This window comes from Danio rerio, chromosome 10, assembly GCF_052040795.2.
Source record: "Danio rerio strain M-AB ecotype USA chromosome 10, GRCz13ab, whole genome shotgun sequence".
NCBI lineage: Eukaryota > Metazoa > Chordata > Actinopteri > Cypriniformes > Danionidae > Danio > Danio rerio.
Genome location: NC_141030.1, coordinates 36659418 through 36678236, shown reverse-complemented (window position 1 = coordinate 36678236; position 18819 = coordinate 36659418). Strand labels below are relative to the sequence as shown.

At 35.5% G+C, this 18819-nt stretch overlaps 1 protein-coding gene across 10 annotated transcripts in view; it reads left to right on the top strand.

Moving 5' to 3' along the window:
* The window catches only part of cux1a (cut-like homeobox 1a), a 259039-nt gene that overhangs the window by 235159 nt on the left and 5061 nt on the right, over positions 1 to 18819 (top strand). For 8 of the 10 annotated variants that reach the window (XM_087270994.1, XM_087270993.1, XM_087270991.1 and 5 more), the window contains 3 exons: positions 1665 to 1943; positions 9439 to 9627; positions 15510 to 15816. In XM_087270994.1, coding sequence (XP_087127120.1) covers positions 1665 to 1943; positions 9439 to 9627; positions 15510 to 15816 — 775 coding nt within the window. Of the gene's footprint in view, positions 1 to 1664; positions 2442 to 2652; positions 4034 to 9438; positions 9628 to 15509; positions 15817 to 18819 lie in introns of those variants that run through there. The other 2 variants (XR_015501310.1, XM_087270995.1) reach the window with 2 other exon arrangements.

Genomic DNA, 18819 nt, shown 5'->3' with positions numbered 1-18819 from the left:
TATATATATATATATATATATATATATATATATATTTGTTATATATATATAGAGAGAGAGCTTTATATAGATTTATTTTATATAGATTTATATATACGTTTTTTTGTGATTATTAATGCAAGTACTTAAGGTATTATAAATGAAATGTAAATTATAAGACTTTTACAAATGAATGGATGTATTGAATATTAAATGTGGAAAAATATATATTATTAACATCTAAAAATTTTATTTAAAATATTTTTTTTGTTTAAGTGAGCATTTAAAATAGTTTTGTTTACGCATAGATTATGGCTGCAATTTATTTTTATTATTTTATTTATTTAGTTTTTATTTATTAAATAAAATGTATACAGTTTTTATTTATTAAAAAAGTACACCTTTTCTTTAATAAATGCATATTTAAAGGTATTAATAAGAATTTAAAAAAACGTTTTGCACACTCTAAAATACTTTTTATGATTGTACTTATAAAAAATACAATTATTATTGAAAAAAAGATGACAAAATTATTATTATTATTATTAATAAATGTAATCATTTAATAAATTGTGGTTAATTAGTAATAAAATAATCTTTATTTGTTAAAACAATTTTTTGCAATTGCACAATTAGAATAAAAATAAAATTATTAATGACAAAATTCTGTAAGTTAATAATAAAATGATCTATAGTAAATTGTGGTTAATTGTTAATAAAAATGTATTCATGGTTAAACAATCCCTTAAATTGCACAATTAGAGTAAAAAATACAATTATCAATGACAAAATATATGTAATTTATTAATAAAATAATTGTAATTAATGTAATTATTTAATAAAATGTGTTTGGACTGTAGGGGAAACCAGAGCACCCGGAGGAAACCCATGCCAACATGGCAAGAACATCCAAACTCCACACAGAAATTCCAACTGTCCCAACCGAGGCTCGAACTAGTGACCTTCTTGTTGTTAGGCAATTGTGCCATCCACTGCATCAATTAGTAATAAAATTATTTTATTTTTAATTAAAAGAATCTCTTGTAGTTGCACAATTACAGTAAAAATAAAATATTAATGACCAAAAACTGATGGAATTTAAAATTAAAAATATCAAATGTAATTATTCAATAAATTGTGGTGAATTAGTGATAAAATAGTTTGTATTTATGATTAAACAATCCCTTGTAATTGCACAATTATTCTATAATAATAATTTTTATGACAAAAATGATGTCTTTTTTTGACAAATTATTATTATTAAATGTAGTTATTTAGTAAATTAGGATAAAATAATAAAAAATATTAATTGCACAATTGCAAAGATAAAATTATTATTAAAATATTTAATAAATAGAGGTTAATCACTAATAAATACATTTTTATTTATGATTAAACAGTCCCTTTAAACCCAGAAAGCTCTGTATGCGTGCCCCACATTGAGTCTCCCGTCTTCATTAATTTATTTGTCTCATTATGCTCGAACAGAAGCTGTGACTTGGCATGACACGATGCATCTGTCACTGTCCATCACTTTCTGTTGCTGAGCAGGAAGACCTCGGTTTGGGGTTACGCTTTCATTGGCTTCACCCTCTCCATATTTAGACTGATCTTCATTCAGGCCTTCTGTCGATAAGTAATGCCCGGCTCACTGGCGCAACGTCTTAACGTCTCCCTTTCCACAGAAATCACCCCCAAAACCTCGGCCAGCTGCAGTCCTGCCCCAGAATCCCCCCTGAGCTCGGCTGAGGAGTCTGTGAAGAGCCAGCAGGAGGAGCAGATGTGCCGATCCTCCGTCCAGGAGCCCAGCGAAGCCTCCGAGTCTCAGCCCGGGACGCCGCTGCCGCTGCCTCTGCCGGGACAGGCCGGTCTCAGCATTCAGGAGATGGTGGCCATGTCAGCCGAGCTGGACACGTACGTCATCACGAAAAAAGTCAAAGAAGTCCTCACTGATAACAACCTGGGTGAGTGTGTTAGCAAAACAGAAGATGATCAGTGTATTGTTTTTATTATTGCAAAGAGATATAATTCACAACATCAAGGCAAGACAGGTTTGTTTCTATCGCACTTTTCATACACAAAATGGTCATTCAAAATGCTTTACATAAACAAAAATTAAATAAACAAGGAAATAAAAACGATTAAGAGGATTGAAACGTATTAAAAACATTTAAAATGTGTTAAAACAGGTTATAGAGCAATGAAAAAGAAAAGAAAGACCCAATAGTGCGATCTGTGGGATGTCGCACAGTGCTCATTCAGTAAAATAACAGCTAAACAGTGTTTTCAGTCTTGATTTGAATGTGCCTAATGGTGGAGCACATCTGATCACTTCTGGAAGCTGATTCCAGTAGCGGGGGGCGCTGTTAGTAGCTGATGGCAGATTCACCCTGCTTGGATTTTCTAGTTTATATAGTTTATATGATCCTAAAGATCTGAGTGATCTGTTAGGTTTGCATTCAGTGAGCATATCTGTTATGTATTGAGGTTCTAGACCAGGGGTGCTCAATCCTGTTCCTGGAAATCTACCGCCCTGCAGATTTCAGTTGCTACCCATATCAAACACACCTGCCTGTAATTATCAAGTGGTGTTCAGGTCCTAATTAATTGGTTCAGGTGTGTTTGATATGGGTAGCAACTGAAATCTGCAGGAAGGTGGCTCTCCAGGAACAGGATTGAGCACCCCTGTTCTAGGCCATATTGTGATTTATAGAAGATATACTTTATATATACTTTAAAATCTATTCTGAATGTAACTGGGAGCCAGTGTAAAGACCTGAGGACAGGTGATGTGCTCTGATTTTCTGGTCCTGGTCATATTTCTGGTAGCAGCAGTCTGGATGAGCTGCAACTGTCTGACTGTCTTTTTGGGAAGGCCGGTGAGGAGTCCGTTACAGCAATGATCCTCAACCACCGGGCCGCTGACCGGTATACAGTAGGTCCATGGATCAATTGGTACCGGGCCGCACAAGAAATCTTTAATTATTTGCAATTTAATTTATTATCCTAGTCTGAACGATCTTTTATTTTGAAAAGTCTTTTAATATGAAAAATGACCAAATTCTCTGGGTTGCATCTCGGTCACTTGAGCGGCCAAATTTAACCCACAAGCTGTAAGATGAGTAAGAAACAGACGTCTTTGGAAAGTTTCTAAAAGTTGGGGAAAAGGCCCAGTGAAGGACCTGCCAAGGAATGGATCCGCAACCTATTTGTCAACAAATCAGGTAAATCCACCATGGCTGTCTAAGAGGCCGATCACACTGAACACGCATTTACTGTACGTTCCAAAAACGCAAGGCGCACCTCACTGCCTTTTTTATTGACTAGAAAAAAAGAAGCGCGCTGTGCTTTTTTATGTCACTAGACAATGACTGAATCAGCTGGTTATTGTGTGTGTTGCTGTTGAAATTAATATATTTTTAATATTTAATAATGTTGACTTTCAACGTTCAAGAAGTCATACAGCTCTTGATAACTCAAAACAGATACCACAAGTCTCTCCTCCATCTTTAAAAGTCTCAGTTGTTGTCTTGAAAACACAAACACTGCTGTCACTGCAGGCGGCTGGTAAAAAGTGAGGCACGCAGGGCGCAACAAGCGTGTTCAGTGTGATCGGCCTAAGATCAACTGCTCGAGATTGCAAATTATGGCCTTTTTACTGGCCGTTTACATATCACATTTCTCGAACACAGAACACCTAAACACTGCAGTGCTTTGTCATTTTTTCTATAAATAAAACTTGTATCTGAGTGACAGCAATATTTTGTTTGCTTGTCTTTCTCTGAGAAAACGGTCCACAGTAAAATTGTCAAACGTTAACCAGTCTCCGGTAATATAAGGGTTAATAAGGGACCACTGCATTACAGTAATCCACTCTGCTGGTGAATAAAGCATGAACACGTTTCTCTAAGTCCTCACTGGAAACAAAGCATCTTAATCATGCTATCTTAAGCAAGAATTAGATCCTAAAACACATAAAATTGGGTTGTTTCAATTTCAAAAAATCGTAATTTTAGCGTGGTTGCCAAGGAATTATTTCTCTTTCATTTAACTTAACAATAAAACAACAAAGATTAAAAAAAAAGATTATTATTAAAATAGCTAAAATAAAAAGGAGATACAATAAAAAAATTACTTATAACAACAAGGAAAAACAATAACATAATTCATATTTAGAACTATTAATAGCAACTAGATTAGTTACTCGACTAAGATAAAAAAATATATATAAAATCCTAAATGCATTTGTCAACTGAAAAACTCACAAGCCGTAATATTCTTCAATTAGTGCATAAATAGTTTTAAATTGAGTTCGTTCAAATCAGTCAAACCATTTGCCAAGTGCCCAGAATACTTGATTAGCACTTTCAGAAAAGGTGATTGATTCAAATGTAAGTGATCTGATTGGCTGAAGTGAATCAGACTTGTGAACAGCGCTTCCTATTGTGCTCATTATTAGATACAGTACATCATGGGTTTTTGTCCTGGAGAGACGGTTCATGTAATAATGTGTGTCTCCACATGAGAGGACAGGTGGAGGACAGACTGGCCCTGCTTTAGCTCTTAATGACCGATTTCCTCGTCCTGGCCATAATTAATGAGAGGTCGATAGAGAATGTCGAGCTGGACAAAGCTGTTCTCTCCTTCACAGTTTATGTTGACTCGCAACCGCCGCCGAAAGCGGCCTCATGTTCAAAACACAATCAGCCTGTTTACACCTGGTATAAAAGATTTGTTTCAGTTGATCAGATCATGTCGTAGAAATTTCTGGTCAGAATAAATTGCTTTGGAGACTCTTAATTGACCAGGAAGTCGTGTTAGTTTTAGTGTGAATTTACACTCTTAGCCATTCACGGTATTTCAGATAAGCTTCAATGTACATCAGGTTGAGGTATTTTTTACCATATTTGAACTCCTGAAGGTTGATATATTATGTTAATTCAAACTTAGTAAAAATACGTTGAGTAATTGCAGACACAAATTGCTGTTCAGAGGCGATGTTTAGATTTAGTTATATATGTGCTAATTTGCTTAAATGTCCAGCACAGAAGTATGAACATTAGATAAAGTTAGGTAAAAAATAGTATGTGTCCATCTATCCATACTTTTATTGATCCATCTATCTGTCCAACCATACTTTTGTCCATCCATCCATCCATCCATCCATCCATCCACCCATGCATCTGTCCATTTATCTATTCCTCTATGTATCCATCCATCTATTTATACTTGTCCATCCATCCATCCATTTATCCATCTTTGTATAATTTTGTCCATACATTAATCCGTTCATCCATCCATGCATCTATCCATTTATCTATTCCTCTATGTATCCATCCATTCATCTATGTAAACTTGTCCACCCATCCATCCATCCCTCCATCCATTTATCCATCCATCCATCCATCCATGCATCTATCCATTTATCTATTAATCTATGTATCTATTCATCCATGCATACTTGTCAATCATCCATCCATCCATCATCCATCCATGCATTTATCCATTTATCTATTCCTCTATGTATCCATCCATCCATGTATACTTGTCCAGCCATCCATCCATCCATCCTTCCATCTATCCATCCATCCATGCATTTATCCATTTATCTATTCATCTATGTATCTATCCATCCATCTATGCATACTTGTCCGTTCATCCATCCATCCATCCATCCATCTATAAATCTATCAATGCATACTTTTGTCCATCCATCCCTTCCCCATTCATCCATCCATCCATCCATCTATGCATTCTTTTAGTCCATCCATCCTTCCATCCATCCATGCATCCATCCATCCATCCATCTATGCATTCTTTTAGTCCATCAATCCTTCCATCCATCCATGCATCCATCCATCCATCCATCCATCCATCCATCTATGCATTCTTTTTGTCCATCCATTCATTTATCCATCCATATATCCATCTATGCATTCTTTTTGTCCACCCATCCATCCGTCCATGCATCCATCCATCCATCCATCCATCCATGCATCCATCCATCCATCCATCCATCCATGCATCCATCCATCCATCCATCTATCCATCCATCCATCCATCTATCTATGCTTTTTTGTCCATACATCCATCCATGCAGCTATCCATCCATCCATATATGCATACTTTTGTCCATCAATACATCCATCTATCTACCCATCTATCCATCTATTTATTCCATCATTTATTCATCTATCCATCTATGCATACCTATGTATATATATATATATATATATATATATATATATATATATATATATATATATATATATGCGTTTAGACAAACCCTCAGTATGGACACTCAGTCTTACGTAAATAAGTGATCGATGATTTCAGCAGCGTAGGGGCGGGACCATTCAGATACTAGAGAGCATTTGATTGGTCTGAAGATCAGTGTGCTGTGGTGTCATAAAATTGTTAAAGTATATTGTATATAAAACTGCAATGTTGTATAATAAAACGGCAAGCTTGGAGAATCTTGTAACAGTCTTGGAGCACACTCGCTTATAGGAACCCTAGAAACCTAGCACACTTAATATCAACGCCCCCAAAAAACATTCATTTATTTCAAGGGGGACTTCAATATCAGGTGTAAACAGGGCCTGTTTCTCTGTGAACACTCTTCTTTTAAAGTCATGTGATCTCACACACCATATAAGAGAGGAGAATACAGACTCAGCTCAGTGTGATACTGTGACGCTCGCTTTCATCTCGCCGATTCTCATTTCCAGACGTGAGGTTTTCTTTTTTTTTTGTCTGGGAGCAACAAAGATTTGTTGTGCTGTGTTGTGGTGTTGACCTGTATAAAGTGCTGAATGTAAAGACAGCTGTGTTGATCTGAGTCTGCGGGGAGAGAGAGAGAGGAGGAATCTGCTGGGATCTCAGGCTTTTGTTTTACTCTGGGGAACATTTCCTTTTTGAACACAGACAGATCGCGGTTATTGTCGAGAGGATTCAGGTGCCTTTTATTTCCAGTGGAGGAAAAAAAAGGTGGTTGAAAGCTTAAGCGGCCGTTGAAAACTGTTTGAAAAGCACCTTGTCTTAAAAGGTGGAGGTTAAAAGCAAAATCAGCAGGGTTCGTTTGATCCAACTTTGATGCTGCAGTACAATAAAGGCATGATCATAAATGCATGTTATTGTCAAAATAAATAAATACGCCATGTTAAAAAAACTATAAACCAAAGAAAAATAAGGAAAACAAACATAAAAGTGAATAAAAACTCTGTAAAGAGAGTGAAACAAAACAAAAAGCAGATATCAAATGAACTGACTTTTTAAATGTTTATGTACACAGTTGCAGTCAGAATCATTAGCCCCCCTAAATTATTAGACCACTTGTTTATTTTTTTCCCAATTTCTGTTTGTTGGAGAGCAGATTTTTTCAACACATTTATAAACATAATAGTTTTAATTACTCATCTCTAATAACTGATTTATTTTATCTTTGCCATGATGACAGTAAATAATATTTGACTAGATATTTTTCAAGACTCTTCTATACAGCTGAAAATGACATTTAAAGGCTTAACTAGGTTAATTAGGTTAACTAGGCATGTTAGGTTAAATAGGTAAGTTATTGTATAACGATGGTTTGTTCTGTAGACTATCGAAAAATATATAGCTTAAACGGGCTAATAATTTTGTCCTTAAAATGGTGTTTTAAAAAAAAATGCTTTTATTCTAGCCGAAAAAAAACAAATAAGACTTTCTCCAGGAGAAAAAGTATTATCAGACATTCTGTAAACATTTCCTTCCTCTGCTAAACATCATTTGGCAAATATTTAAAAAAGAAGAAAAAAATTCGATGGGGGCTAATAATTCTCTCTTCAACTGTATATGTCTATATATAAAGTACACATACATATAACACATACATTACAAATACTGTATTTAAATGTGTGTTTTATATATTTATACTTGTGTGTGTGTGTGTGCGTGCGTGCGTGTCTGTGTATATAAATATAAATGTTTGTGTATATATTTTAGATAATAATATTACTATAAAATATGTATATATAACCTATTTCATATTATTTAGGTAAAAATATGCTAGGTAGAAAGAAAGAAAGAAAGAAAGAAAGAAAGAAAGAAAGAAAGAAAGAAAGTAATGTCTGTATGTCCACTTGAAAAAGCTACCGCTCTCGTCAGCAGTCGTTTCAGCTCATACTCTTCAGCAATTTGAAAGTCCATGTTTATTAACTGACGTTGCAGTGGAAAACGTGATCTAAAAGAAGCCTTTTTTTTCTCTAAAAACTATATTTGCATTGTAAATAACGCAATTACATTGACTTTAGTAACTAAAATAAAATTACACAAATTTAAAATGTAATTGGTTACATTACTGCGATTCCCAAAAATTAAATTAGAATACAGTAACATGATACTGTGGAACGCGTAGTGGTGTTACAAATACAAATACTCAAACTACAGTACTCTAATTGAGTTGTTTTTCTCAGGAATTGAAATTAACTAACTAGTTTTATAAATGTGTATGGGGATTAGAAAAATCAGTCCTGTGATTCCTGTCCAATCAAATCGCACATAGAAGGTAAATCGCCTCATAATGAACTACCTCCAGACATGGGCGATTTATAATAGCAGCAAACTGTTGGGAAGCATTAAAAGTGTCCAAGAAGACGTCCAAAATCCTTGCATGTCACTGATGAGAAGATGAAGGATGTTTACTGTATGATGACCGAAACCACTATGACGTCTATCAGATGTTGGATTTTGGTTGCCATGCCTGCCAAATATCAGTACTTGATGTCAATACGGTCTTGTTTTAAGATGATGGCTCAACGTTGAATTTTGGTCCGTCATTTGATGACATTATTGGACATCAAAATACCATTAGATGAAGTATTCTTAGATGCTGGCTAGACTTTTAATCAACTGGCATCACAAACTAAATCTAACCTAACATTAACATCTTATGATGTTGTGTGCTTGCTGGACAATAACTAAAAGCACTACAGAATGTTACGTTTACACACATCGACAAATGACATGTAAATGCATCAGCTTCTTACAGTGTAATACTCTCTACTCACTACTCTTGAGTACATTTTAAAGGGCTATTTTTTACTCATACTTTGAGTAATATTCACAACAGATACTTTTCCTCTACTTGCACTACATTATTGGGCAAGTAATGGTACTTGTACATGAGTATGATTTTTCAGTACTCTTTCCACCACTGGGAACGCGTTACACCCATCTCTGCTTCAGACTTTCTAAATTTATAATTAAGGGTTTTATCATTTGGATGTTTGTGTCTGTGTGTATACAGTATCATGAAATCATTAATATTTGCAAACTATAATGAATAAAAGTCATAGTGATGTTTAATTATTCAGTTAATTCAAATCAAATTCAAGTGACGCACAATGTAAATCTGATCTGTAACTTGCCTATGTGAAGGTTTCTAGCTGAATATGTTTGTTTGTGTTTGCTCCACAGGCCAGCGTCTCTTCGGGGAGAGCATTCTGGGTTTGACGCAGGGCTCAGTGTCTGATCTGCTGGCTCGACCCAAACCCTGGCACAAGCTCAGCCTGAAGGGTCGCGAGCCGTTCGTGCGCATGCAGCTGTGGTTGAGCGACCCGCGCAACGTGGAGAAGCTGATGGACATGAAGCGCATGGAGAAGAAAGGTAATCTCTCTTCTGAAGGCGTCTGCCGCACAGCAACACAAACACCTGCTTGCAATTGTCTGCGTTGTTCCACAGCGTTGTTATTTCAGTGTTTATTAAAGCGCTTCACAGTTTGTTCAGTGCCGGGTTCGTTGGCAGGTCTTTTCGGGACTTTTGAAAGACGGCTGTCTGGGGTGGAATTTTATTTGTTTTTCTTCTCTTGATGTTGGTGCAGCCGTTTGCTCGAATCTGAGTGAATGTTTGGGTCGAGTTTAGTTTGTGCCAATTCTGAATTCATGTTTTTAACTCTTCGATACTACTTTCGATACTAGGAATGTCAATGATTAAAGGGATAGGTGACCCAAAAGTGAATTTCTGTCATTTTTACACACATTTGTTCTAAACTTATTGAGATTTTTTTCTTTTGTTAAACACAAAAGAAGATGTTTTGGAAAATGCTGGCATCCGTTGACATCCATAGTTGGAAAAAAAATTGCATGGAAGTCAATGGATGCCAGCATTTTTCTAAATATCTACTTTTAAGTTCAACAGAAGAAAGAAACTCAAAGGTTTCAACCATATGAGGGAGAGTAAATGATCTCTTTAAGGTTTACAATCAATTGAGTAGTTGATTGTTAATACAAATGACGGTCATCATTATATTCAGACCGGGGGAGGCCAAGTCGGAGCACTCACTCTGGTCCCCTAGGCTCTGCGCTGGTTGGGAAAATTCCAAATTGAACCAAAACAAACCATTACAATTGGCTTAACATTGGCAAGCAAAATTCGGGACTTTACAACCTGCAGAACCTGGGAAGCTAAAAAAAAAAAAAAAGTCAATATGTATTCAAAAAGGCGGCAACACCAAAGCTCCAAAAATGACAGTTTATTCAATTAAAAAAGGCTGATAGAAGGACATTTCGAGCACTCTTTATTAGACTGTTCATCACAGTATGTTGCTGTATTTTTTATACGCTTTCGGATCAAACGATCTCACACATGATCTCAGAATGAAAAAATAAAAAAATAAGCATTTATAAATTATACAACTTATATTTTCAAAACAAAAATACAAAAAACTAATCCTAATAATACATCCCAAATAAAGAAAAACAGAATATAACAGAAATACAAAAAAATATTGCCAAAAAACCTTTACCCTAACAACTAGTTAAACATTAAAGAAAAGACCGAATATCAAACTCATTTAAACCTCTTGGAGACAATGTATCTAGTTAAAATCAAAACGTTGTAACAGCAATTTATTGAGATCACCCCTCAGACTTCCAGGATCATGATATAAAATAGCACATCGATGTTCAGAAATAAAAAATTTTAAAGGCGTACTCATCTTTCCGAGACAACAAAAACCACACGGGCACTGCAGCATATTGATCATGTTAGCTGTCTTGCACGAAAAAGTGCCCTGAATTTTTTTTTATTTTATTTTTTTTAATTTACATTTTTTATTTTATTTTTTTTATTTACATTATAAATTTAATATTAAAATCAAATGGAAAATTATTTACAACAATCATTTTTATAATTATTCTTCCATGTTGTTGTTAACACCACCCAAAATAAACACTTACCCCCCTCAACAGCCTATAACTTCCCATTGAAAAAACTAAATAAACATAATAAGTAAAAAAAATAAAATAAATGGTGAATAATAATAATGATGATTTTTGAGTGAACTCTCTTTAAAAGAAACCACAAATCCCAAAAACAGTGTGTTTTTATTCAGAACATGAGTCAGTTTAAAGTCATCTGATAAACCTGTTACCATTGACTTCCATAGTGTTTATTTTTTTCTATACAAGTCAGGTTTTCAGCTTTTTCCCAACATTCTTTAATATATTTTCCTTTAAGTTCTAGAAAAGAAAAAAACTCATCAAAAAGAAATTTAGTACAGTTGAAGGAGGAATAATCGATGACAGAATAAAGAATTTGGGTAAACTATCCTTTTAAGAGAATCTCAAAAACCTAACAACAGTGTGCTTTATTCAGAACATCAGTCGCTTTAAAATCATCTGATAAACCTGTAACCATTGACCTACATAGTAATTATTTTCATTTTGTAGAAGTCAGGTTTTCAGCTTTTCCCCCAACATTCTTCAACATATCTTTCTTTGTTTAACAGAAGAAAAATAACTCATCAAGAGGAAATTTGGACATTTGAAATATATGATGACAAAATGCTCTTTTTTGGGTGAACTCTTCCTTTTAAGAGAACCTCAAAACCCAACAACTGTGTTTTTATTTAGAAAATCGGTCACTTTAAAGTCATCTAATAAACCTGTAACCATTGACTTCCATATGATTTATTTTTATTCTATAGAAGTCAGGTTTTCTGCCTTTTTCCCCCCAACATTAATCAAAATATCTCCTTTCATGTTCTACAGAAGAAAAAAAACTCATCAAAAAGAAATCTTGAAAAGTGAATGATGAATAAACGATGACAGAATGTTAATTTTTGGGTGAACTCTCCCTTTTATGAGAAACCACAAACATCAGTCACTCTCTCGCATGTCCCTATTCACACACGGCACGGCACCTGCTTTAATCGCCGCCAACTGCTTGTTTGTGTTCATCCAGCATTGATTCCAGGAGTCCCCCAAAACAATCCTCTCGTCAGCTCGCCTCTCTTTAATACGAAGAGATGCATCTCGAGATGCAGGAGACGAGCCGGTCAGGCGGAGGGAGGCCTGATGGGCTGTTTGATTGCTCTTTTTTTGCTTTCATTCCCTCCTCCTCCTCTTTAATAGCCCAGATGTGTCCTCTGGCTGCCGAATAGGCCGCACATGCTCTCTGAAGCCGCTGTCTGGATTGATGAGGCTGGGAGATGTCAGTTCGGTGATCGCCTCTGACAGGCTGACGGCTCTGTGGGGCTGCTTTACTTAAAGTCCACTGCACCCAGCGCCAAGTGAACATTCCTGGAGTCATTAGGCCTGTTTAACACTCCTCTCGGGCTAAAAGTGACATTACTGGTGCTCCCTGGGTGACGATGACGATGATGCTTTGGTTGTGAGTCAGGCTTCGGAGAGGGCGAAACCTCCTCATTAGACTGAAACTGGCTCCACCATTTACCCCTAAAGCTCATGTTGCGCTTGCCAGAGATGGAGAGCAACAGTCGTGTTCTTTCTCTGAGTTTTTCTATCTTTTTTTTTTGTGGGTCTGTCTCTCCACCTCAGAAAAAAAGAGAGAAATAGTACGAGTTTGACCTCAACGCTGGCTGGAGGCGCAAAGCAAATTAGCCTTGCTTGGCCCTCGTTCTGAGAGTTTTGGCCACCAGCGGAAGCTTTTATCACTGGCTTCTCTTCTGCTGATGCTGGAACGCAGCGGAAATGACGAATTTCACACATAACTGTGTGTTTTTAATGGGAATAGGGATGTTATTGTGATTGGCCTCTGTTTGAAGATGTGGAAAGATATTATAGTGATTGATTGACTGTGGTGTGATTGACTGTTCTTGTTGAGTTGTAAATTAACAGAGGATAGTTTGAGAATATTCTGCTCACCTAGTTTACTATTCATGTTTTCATCTGTAATGTTGTGAAATATTTTTACCTTCTAACGTTTTTTATTGTAATATATTTTGAAATGTAATTCTGTGATAGCCAAATCAAAATGTTTGCATCATTTCAGTCACAAGAGATTAGAATATGCTGATTTTAGTGCTCAAGGAATGATAGTGTTGTGGAAAACAATATTGCTGTGTAATTAGATATTAAATATATATACAGATTTGTCAATTCTAATCTAGTCAGTGCATCCATACTGAATGTAAATTTAAAAATGTTTACATTTTAGACACGCATAACTATGGACAGACGGACGAACGGACCGATGGATGGATAGACAGACAGACAGATAGAGATAGATAGATAGATAGATAGATAGATAGATAGATAGATAGATAGATAGATAGATAGATAGATAGATAGATAGATAGATAGATAGATAGATAGATAGATAGATAGAAGGACGGACGGACGGACAGATAGATAGATGGATAGATATATAGACAGATAGACAGAAAGATAGACAGATGGACGGACGGAAGGACGGATAGATATATAGACGGATATATGGATGGATGGATGGATAGATATACAGACAGACAGACAGACAGACAGACAGACAGACAGACAGACAGACAGATAGATAGATAGATAGATAGATAGATAGATAGATAGATAGATAGATAGATAGATAGATAGATAGATAGATAGATAGATAGATAGATAGTTAGATAGATAGACAGAAAGACAGACAGATGGACGGACGGAAGGACGGATAGATATATAGACGGATATATGGATGGATGGATAGACATACAGACAGACAGACAGAGAGAGAGATAGACAGACAGACAGACAGACAGACAGACAGACAGACAGACAGACAGACAGACAGACAGACAGACAGACAGACAGACAGATAGATAGATAGATAGATAGATAGATAGATAGATAGATAGATAGATAGATAGATAGATAGATAGATAGATAGATAGATAGATAGATAGATAGATAGATGCAACAAATAAAAACACATACTACAAACTGTACAAAATTATTAATTCAATTGAACTCTACTCATCAGGTACTCTTTATCATTTAGTCCTCTGGAATCAACCTTTTGTTGGATGAAATTCATTTATTTGTTTTTCTGTGCTGGTGGAATAATGGTGTAGCAAATCTCTCAACTTGACAAACTGCAGTAATGATATTTGTAATCAGAGACTGCCCCCTACTGACTAGAAAACACTTCAGCAATTATGCATTCTGTTAACTGGATGAAATAAACATCATGATTGTTCGGTAGGACTGTAACTACTGAAGACACTAAGTGGGACACAGTATTAAAAGTGCTGAAAAATCAATATGGGCAAATCTTAAATATTTCCTAATATATTTGCTGTTTGGTGAATCATATCGAACCTATTTCCAAGAACATATTTGCTTATACAGTACTGTGCAAAAGTTTTTGGCCAACATTACATCTGTTGTTTTACTGATGGTATAATGAATACATGTGACCCTTTACCACAAAACCAGTTATAAGTGCAAATTTATTTGTCCATTTTTTTTTTATTGAGATTTATACAAGCTGAAGGAATGATCTTTCAGTTGATGTGTGGTTTGTTAGGATAGGAGTAAGGATAGGTTTAAATTATTTTGGTTTAATTGTTTAAGACATGTGAAAGACAATGTTGGAGAGAGGCTGTTTGTCCTGGTTTGAGCTGTATTTCTACCTGTGTTGTTAGCAATATTGTCATAATTTATGGAATTGTAAATGTTAAAAAGTACAGATGAAATGTACAGATAGTACAGATAAATAGTTATGCCATTAATTAATTTCTCCCATTGCTTCTGGGAAGGACTTTAGTGGTGAAAGTTTTCATTTACAATACCATATTGATCCGCTAATTGCAGTGAAATACCATATGAAGAAAAAATGATGGTCATGAAATGGCCTCGACAGGGTCCAGACCTGATTATAGATTATAGAGGCTGTATGAGATCACCTGGACAGAAAAGGAAAGATATGACACTCTAAACCTAAAGAAGAACTCTGGAAAGTAAAAGAAGTCTGATATTACACATATGCACATTATTTCAGAAAATGTCAGGACAATTAGAGCAAAAGAGTTCAGGCTGTGCTTGGTGCTGAAGGAAGCCACATTAAACACAGACACACTGTTTGCTTGAAGAGGAAATGTTGTGCTGCTGTTGTTGTTTTGATGTATTTCTTATATTTTCTATTTACTTTGAATAAAGAGACTGATTGATTATATATTGTTCAAAATTCTTAGACCAACAAAGCTGCTATAGTGCTTAGGAATTTTGTGTAGTACTGTATATTGTGCTGACTGCTCTTCTTAATGTGTTTTTCAGCCTACATGAAAAGGCGCCACAGCTCCATCGGTGAGAGTCATTCGCTGGAGAGCGGCTTGTCTGCAGCGGACCTGACACAGGGTGCCAGTCCCCAACACCTATCCCAGCAGCCGCCGCAGCAGATGCAGCCTCAACAGCAGCAGCCCCAGCTGAAGAAACCCCGGGTGGTTCTGGCTCCGGAAGAGAAGGAAGCTCTGAAGCGGGCCTACCAGCAGAAGCCTTACCCCTCCCCCAAAACCATTGAGGAGTTAGCGAGTCAGCTCAACCTCAAAACCAGCACCGTCATCAACTGGTTCCACAACTACAGGTATCAAGCGATCTGGTGTTAAGACACGTTTCACGTTTTCATCTTGTTTCAGGTCCAGAATTTGAATATTCAGATAAATAACACCTGCATAGTCTTCATTGGATAAATAGTTATATAAATAAAATCTTTTTATATTAAAGTTACAAACAGCAACTTTGGCAAAGATTTCCTGTGTCTGAATGCTTTGAACTCTCCTGAAATGCTTAGTCACAGGCCTTAAAGATACATGCTAATCATATATTTCCACTCATGCATCACACTAACCAATCATGAAATAGGATGGAAGGGTCTTGACAAAATCTGAACAGGGATGCTCTCAAAAGACTCGTTTTAAACCAAGTGCGTTTCACTCTTTTACTCAAAAGTTTTTGACCGCCCCCTGGTGGATGGGGTGCTGTTCCGTTCAGAAATCTACCCCCTCCTGTTAATAAGTTTTTTTAAAATAAATCTATTTAAAATTCACTGTAAAATATTGACAGTATTGTCTGGCCCAAGGCCAGGAGATCCAGTCATTCACTTGAGATTTACCATTTGCTAAGCACAACCATCCAATAAAGTTGCCAGTGGACATAATCAGATCACACCCTCCATACTGTCTTGATTGTTTCTCTTTGACCAATAAATGTCATAATATGGAAGTAAAGACTTGCAGTTACATTTTGTTTGCACCTGTTGCCAATAGCATTCAGTGTACACTTAATGCCTTTTTACATGCTCAACCTTTTTGAACTCTAGTGTTTTCTGATTGGCTATCAGTGTTTTAGCCTTTATTGTTTTACTTGTTTATAAAAATCCTAATTGTTTAAAGTAATTAATTCTGACAGTGATTGCAGTGGTAACTTCCCTGTCATTACTGTTTTTATTGTGTTTCAGTGTTGTTATTCAAACCTACATTAGAGATGCACGGATCAGCTGAACTGTCACACAAATGTGTGGATTCATACCAATTATCCCACAGCCACCCACCTGCACATATATAATTTTATCTTATATATATATATATATATATATATATATATATATATATATATATATATATATATATATATATATATATATATACAGTTAAATTCAGAATTATTTGCCCCCCTGTTTATTCTTTTCCCAATTTCTGTTTAACGGAAAGAAGATTGTTTCAGCACATTTAAAACATAATAATTTTAATAACTCATCTCTAAAAACTGATTTATTTTATCTCTGCCATAATGACAGTAAATAATATTTTACTAGACATTTTTCAAGACACTTCTATACGGCTTAAAGTGACATTTCAAGGCTTAACTAGGTTAATTAGGCTAACTAGGCAGGTTAGGTAAATTAGGTAAGTTATTGTATAACGATGTTTTGTTCTGTAGACTATCAAAAAATATATAGCTTAAAGGGGCTATTAATTTTGTCCTAAAATTGGATTTTAAAAAATTAAAAACTGCTTTTATTCTAGCTGAAATTAAACAAATAAGACTTTCTCCAGAAGAAAAAGTATTATCAGACATACTGTGAAAATTTCCTTGCTCTGTTAAACATCATTTGGGAAATATTTAAAAAAGAAAAAAATTCAAAGGGGGCTAATAATTCTGACTTCATCTGTATATCTGCACCCGACCTGCACACGATCGTCAATTTAATAATTCCAATTCTTTGTTTTAAGCATGATGAAAGGTTAGCGTTCATAGTTCGTTATTAACAGCAGATTCAGTGAGCTAATCTGCTCATCTCTGATAGTAAATGAATACGCTACTGGTAAACTGTTTTAAATGAACATTCATTTATAAAAATAAAAGTTGGTTACAGCAAAAAAACGTAACAAAACCAGTGGCACTACAGCTATCGATTTAGCACACACGATTTTTTATATTTAGGGTACCAGTCCTGTGGCTTTATATACATACAGCGCTTCACAGCCGTTGCATAGTACATACCCAGCACTTGATTGATCCTCGATAACCACTTTGCTGAAACGCTTCCAACACGGCACTTTTCTTTCTTTTCTTTTTGTTTTGTTTTTAATTCTCCCTTTTTAAGTTTCTCTCGGATGTTTCGCCTTCATTTCTGCTTTAACAAACTGACCTTTTAATGGACCTTTTGGGTCTGTGTTCTAAAATGTAAATGTACAAATGGAAGCAAACATATATGTCAAAGATGCCAAAAGGATAAAATATGTCTCATGCAGGACTCATATGTCTCATGTAAAAAGAAGAGATAAATAAAAGAAGAAATAAGTTTAAGTATGATGTGTGTGATAATGGGGTGGGAAAATAATAAGCTTGTGCTTCATCCTGCTCCATGTTCAACAATGTTGATATTCATTTTTTGTTAAAGAATTTTTATATAAGATATTTCTGTTAGAAAATAAATAAATAAATCAAATCAAACCTCCTGCGCATATTTTTTTTCAATTAGCGTGCAAATTCGTGTTTGTTTGCCTGATGAAAATGCATTAAAAAACACATTCGTATTTTACAGAATGTTTAAAAACACAAAGCAAAAACAATTAACAATTCATCTCATTCACCCATCCGCAATTAATCATAATGTATTTTTTTTATTACCTGACCTGCGGATTATCCGCAGCGCCCGTGGATACAACTGTCATGCGCGCATCACTATTGTACATATAACAGGGTGTCCGCGGGGTCTTAAAAAGAATTAAAAGTTGATAAATCAATTATAAAAAAATTAAGGCTCTTTAAAGGTATTAAAAAGTCTTAATCGTGTTATTAAATTTTGTTCAAGCGTAGTCCAAAATGTCTGACTCCAAATAAAGCATAAATATATTTATTTTCCTTCTAATATATACAACTGCGTGCTTTATCTACACGATTGCTTCGGGCCGGGGCACGTCCGGCCATGTCACGTACTGTAATTTGTGCAAACATGGGAAGGCGATGTGACGCTCTCCACATGTAGTGAAACAGACGGCAAAATGGAAAATTGTAAGTTTGCATACTCCTGGTTGGAGAAAGACGAGTTTAAACAGTGGCTGAAGACTGTCGCTGAAAACAA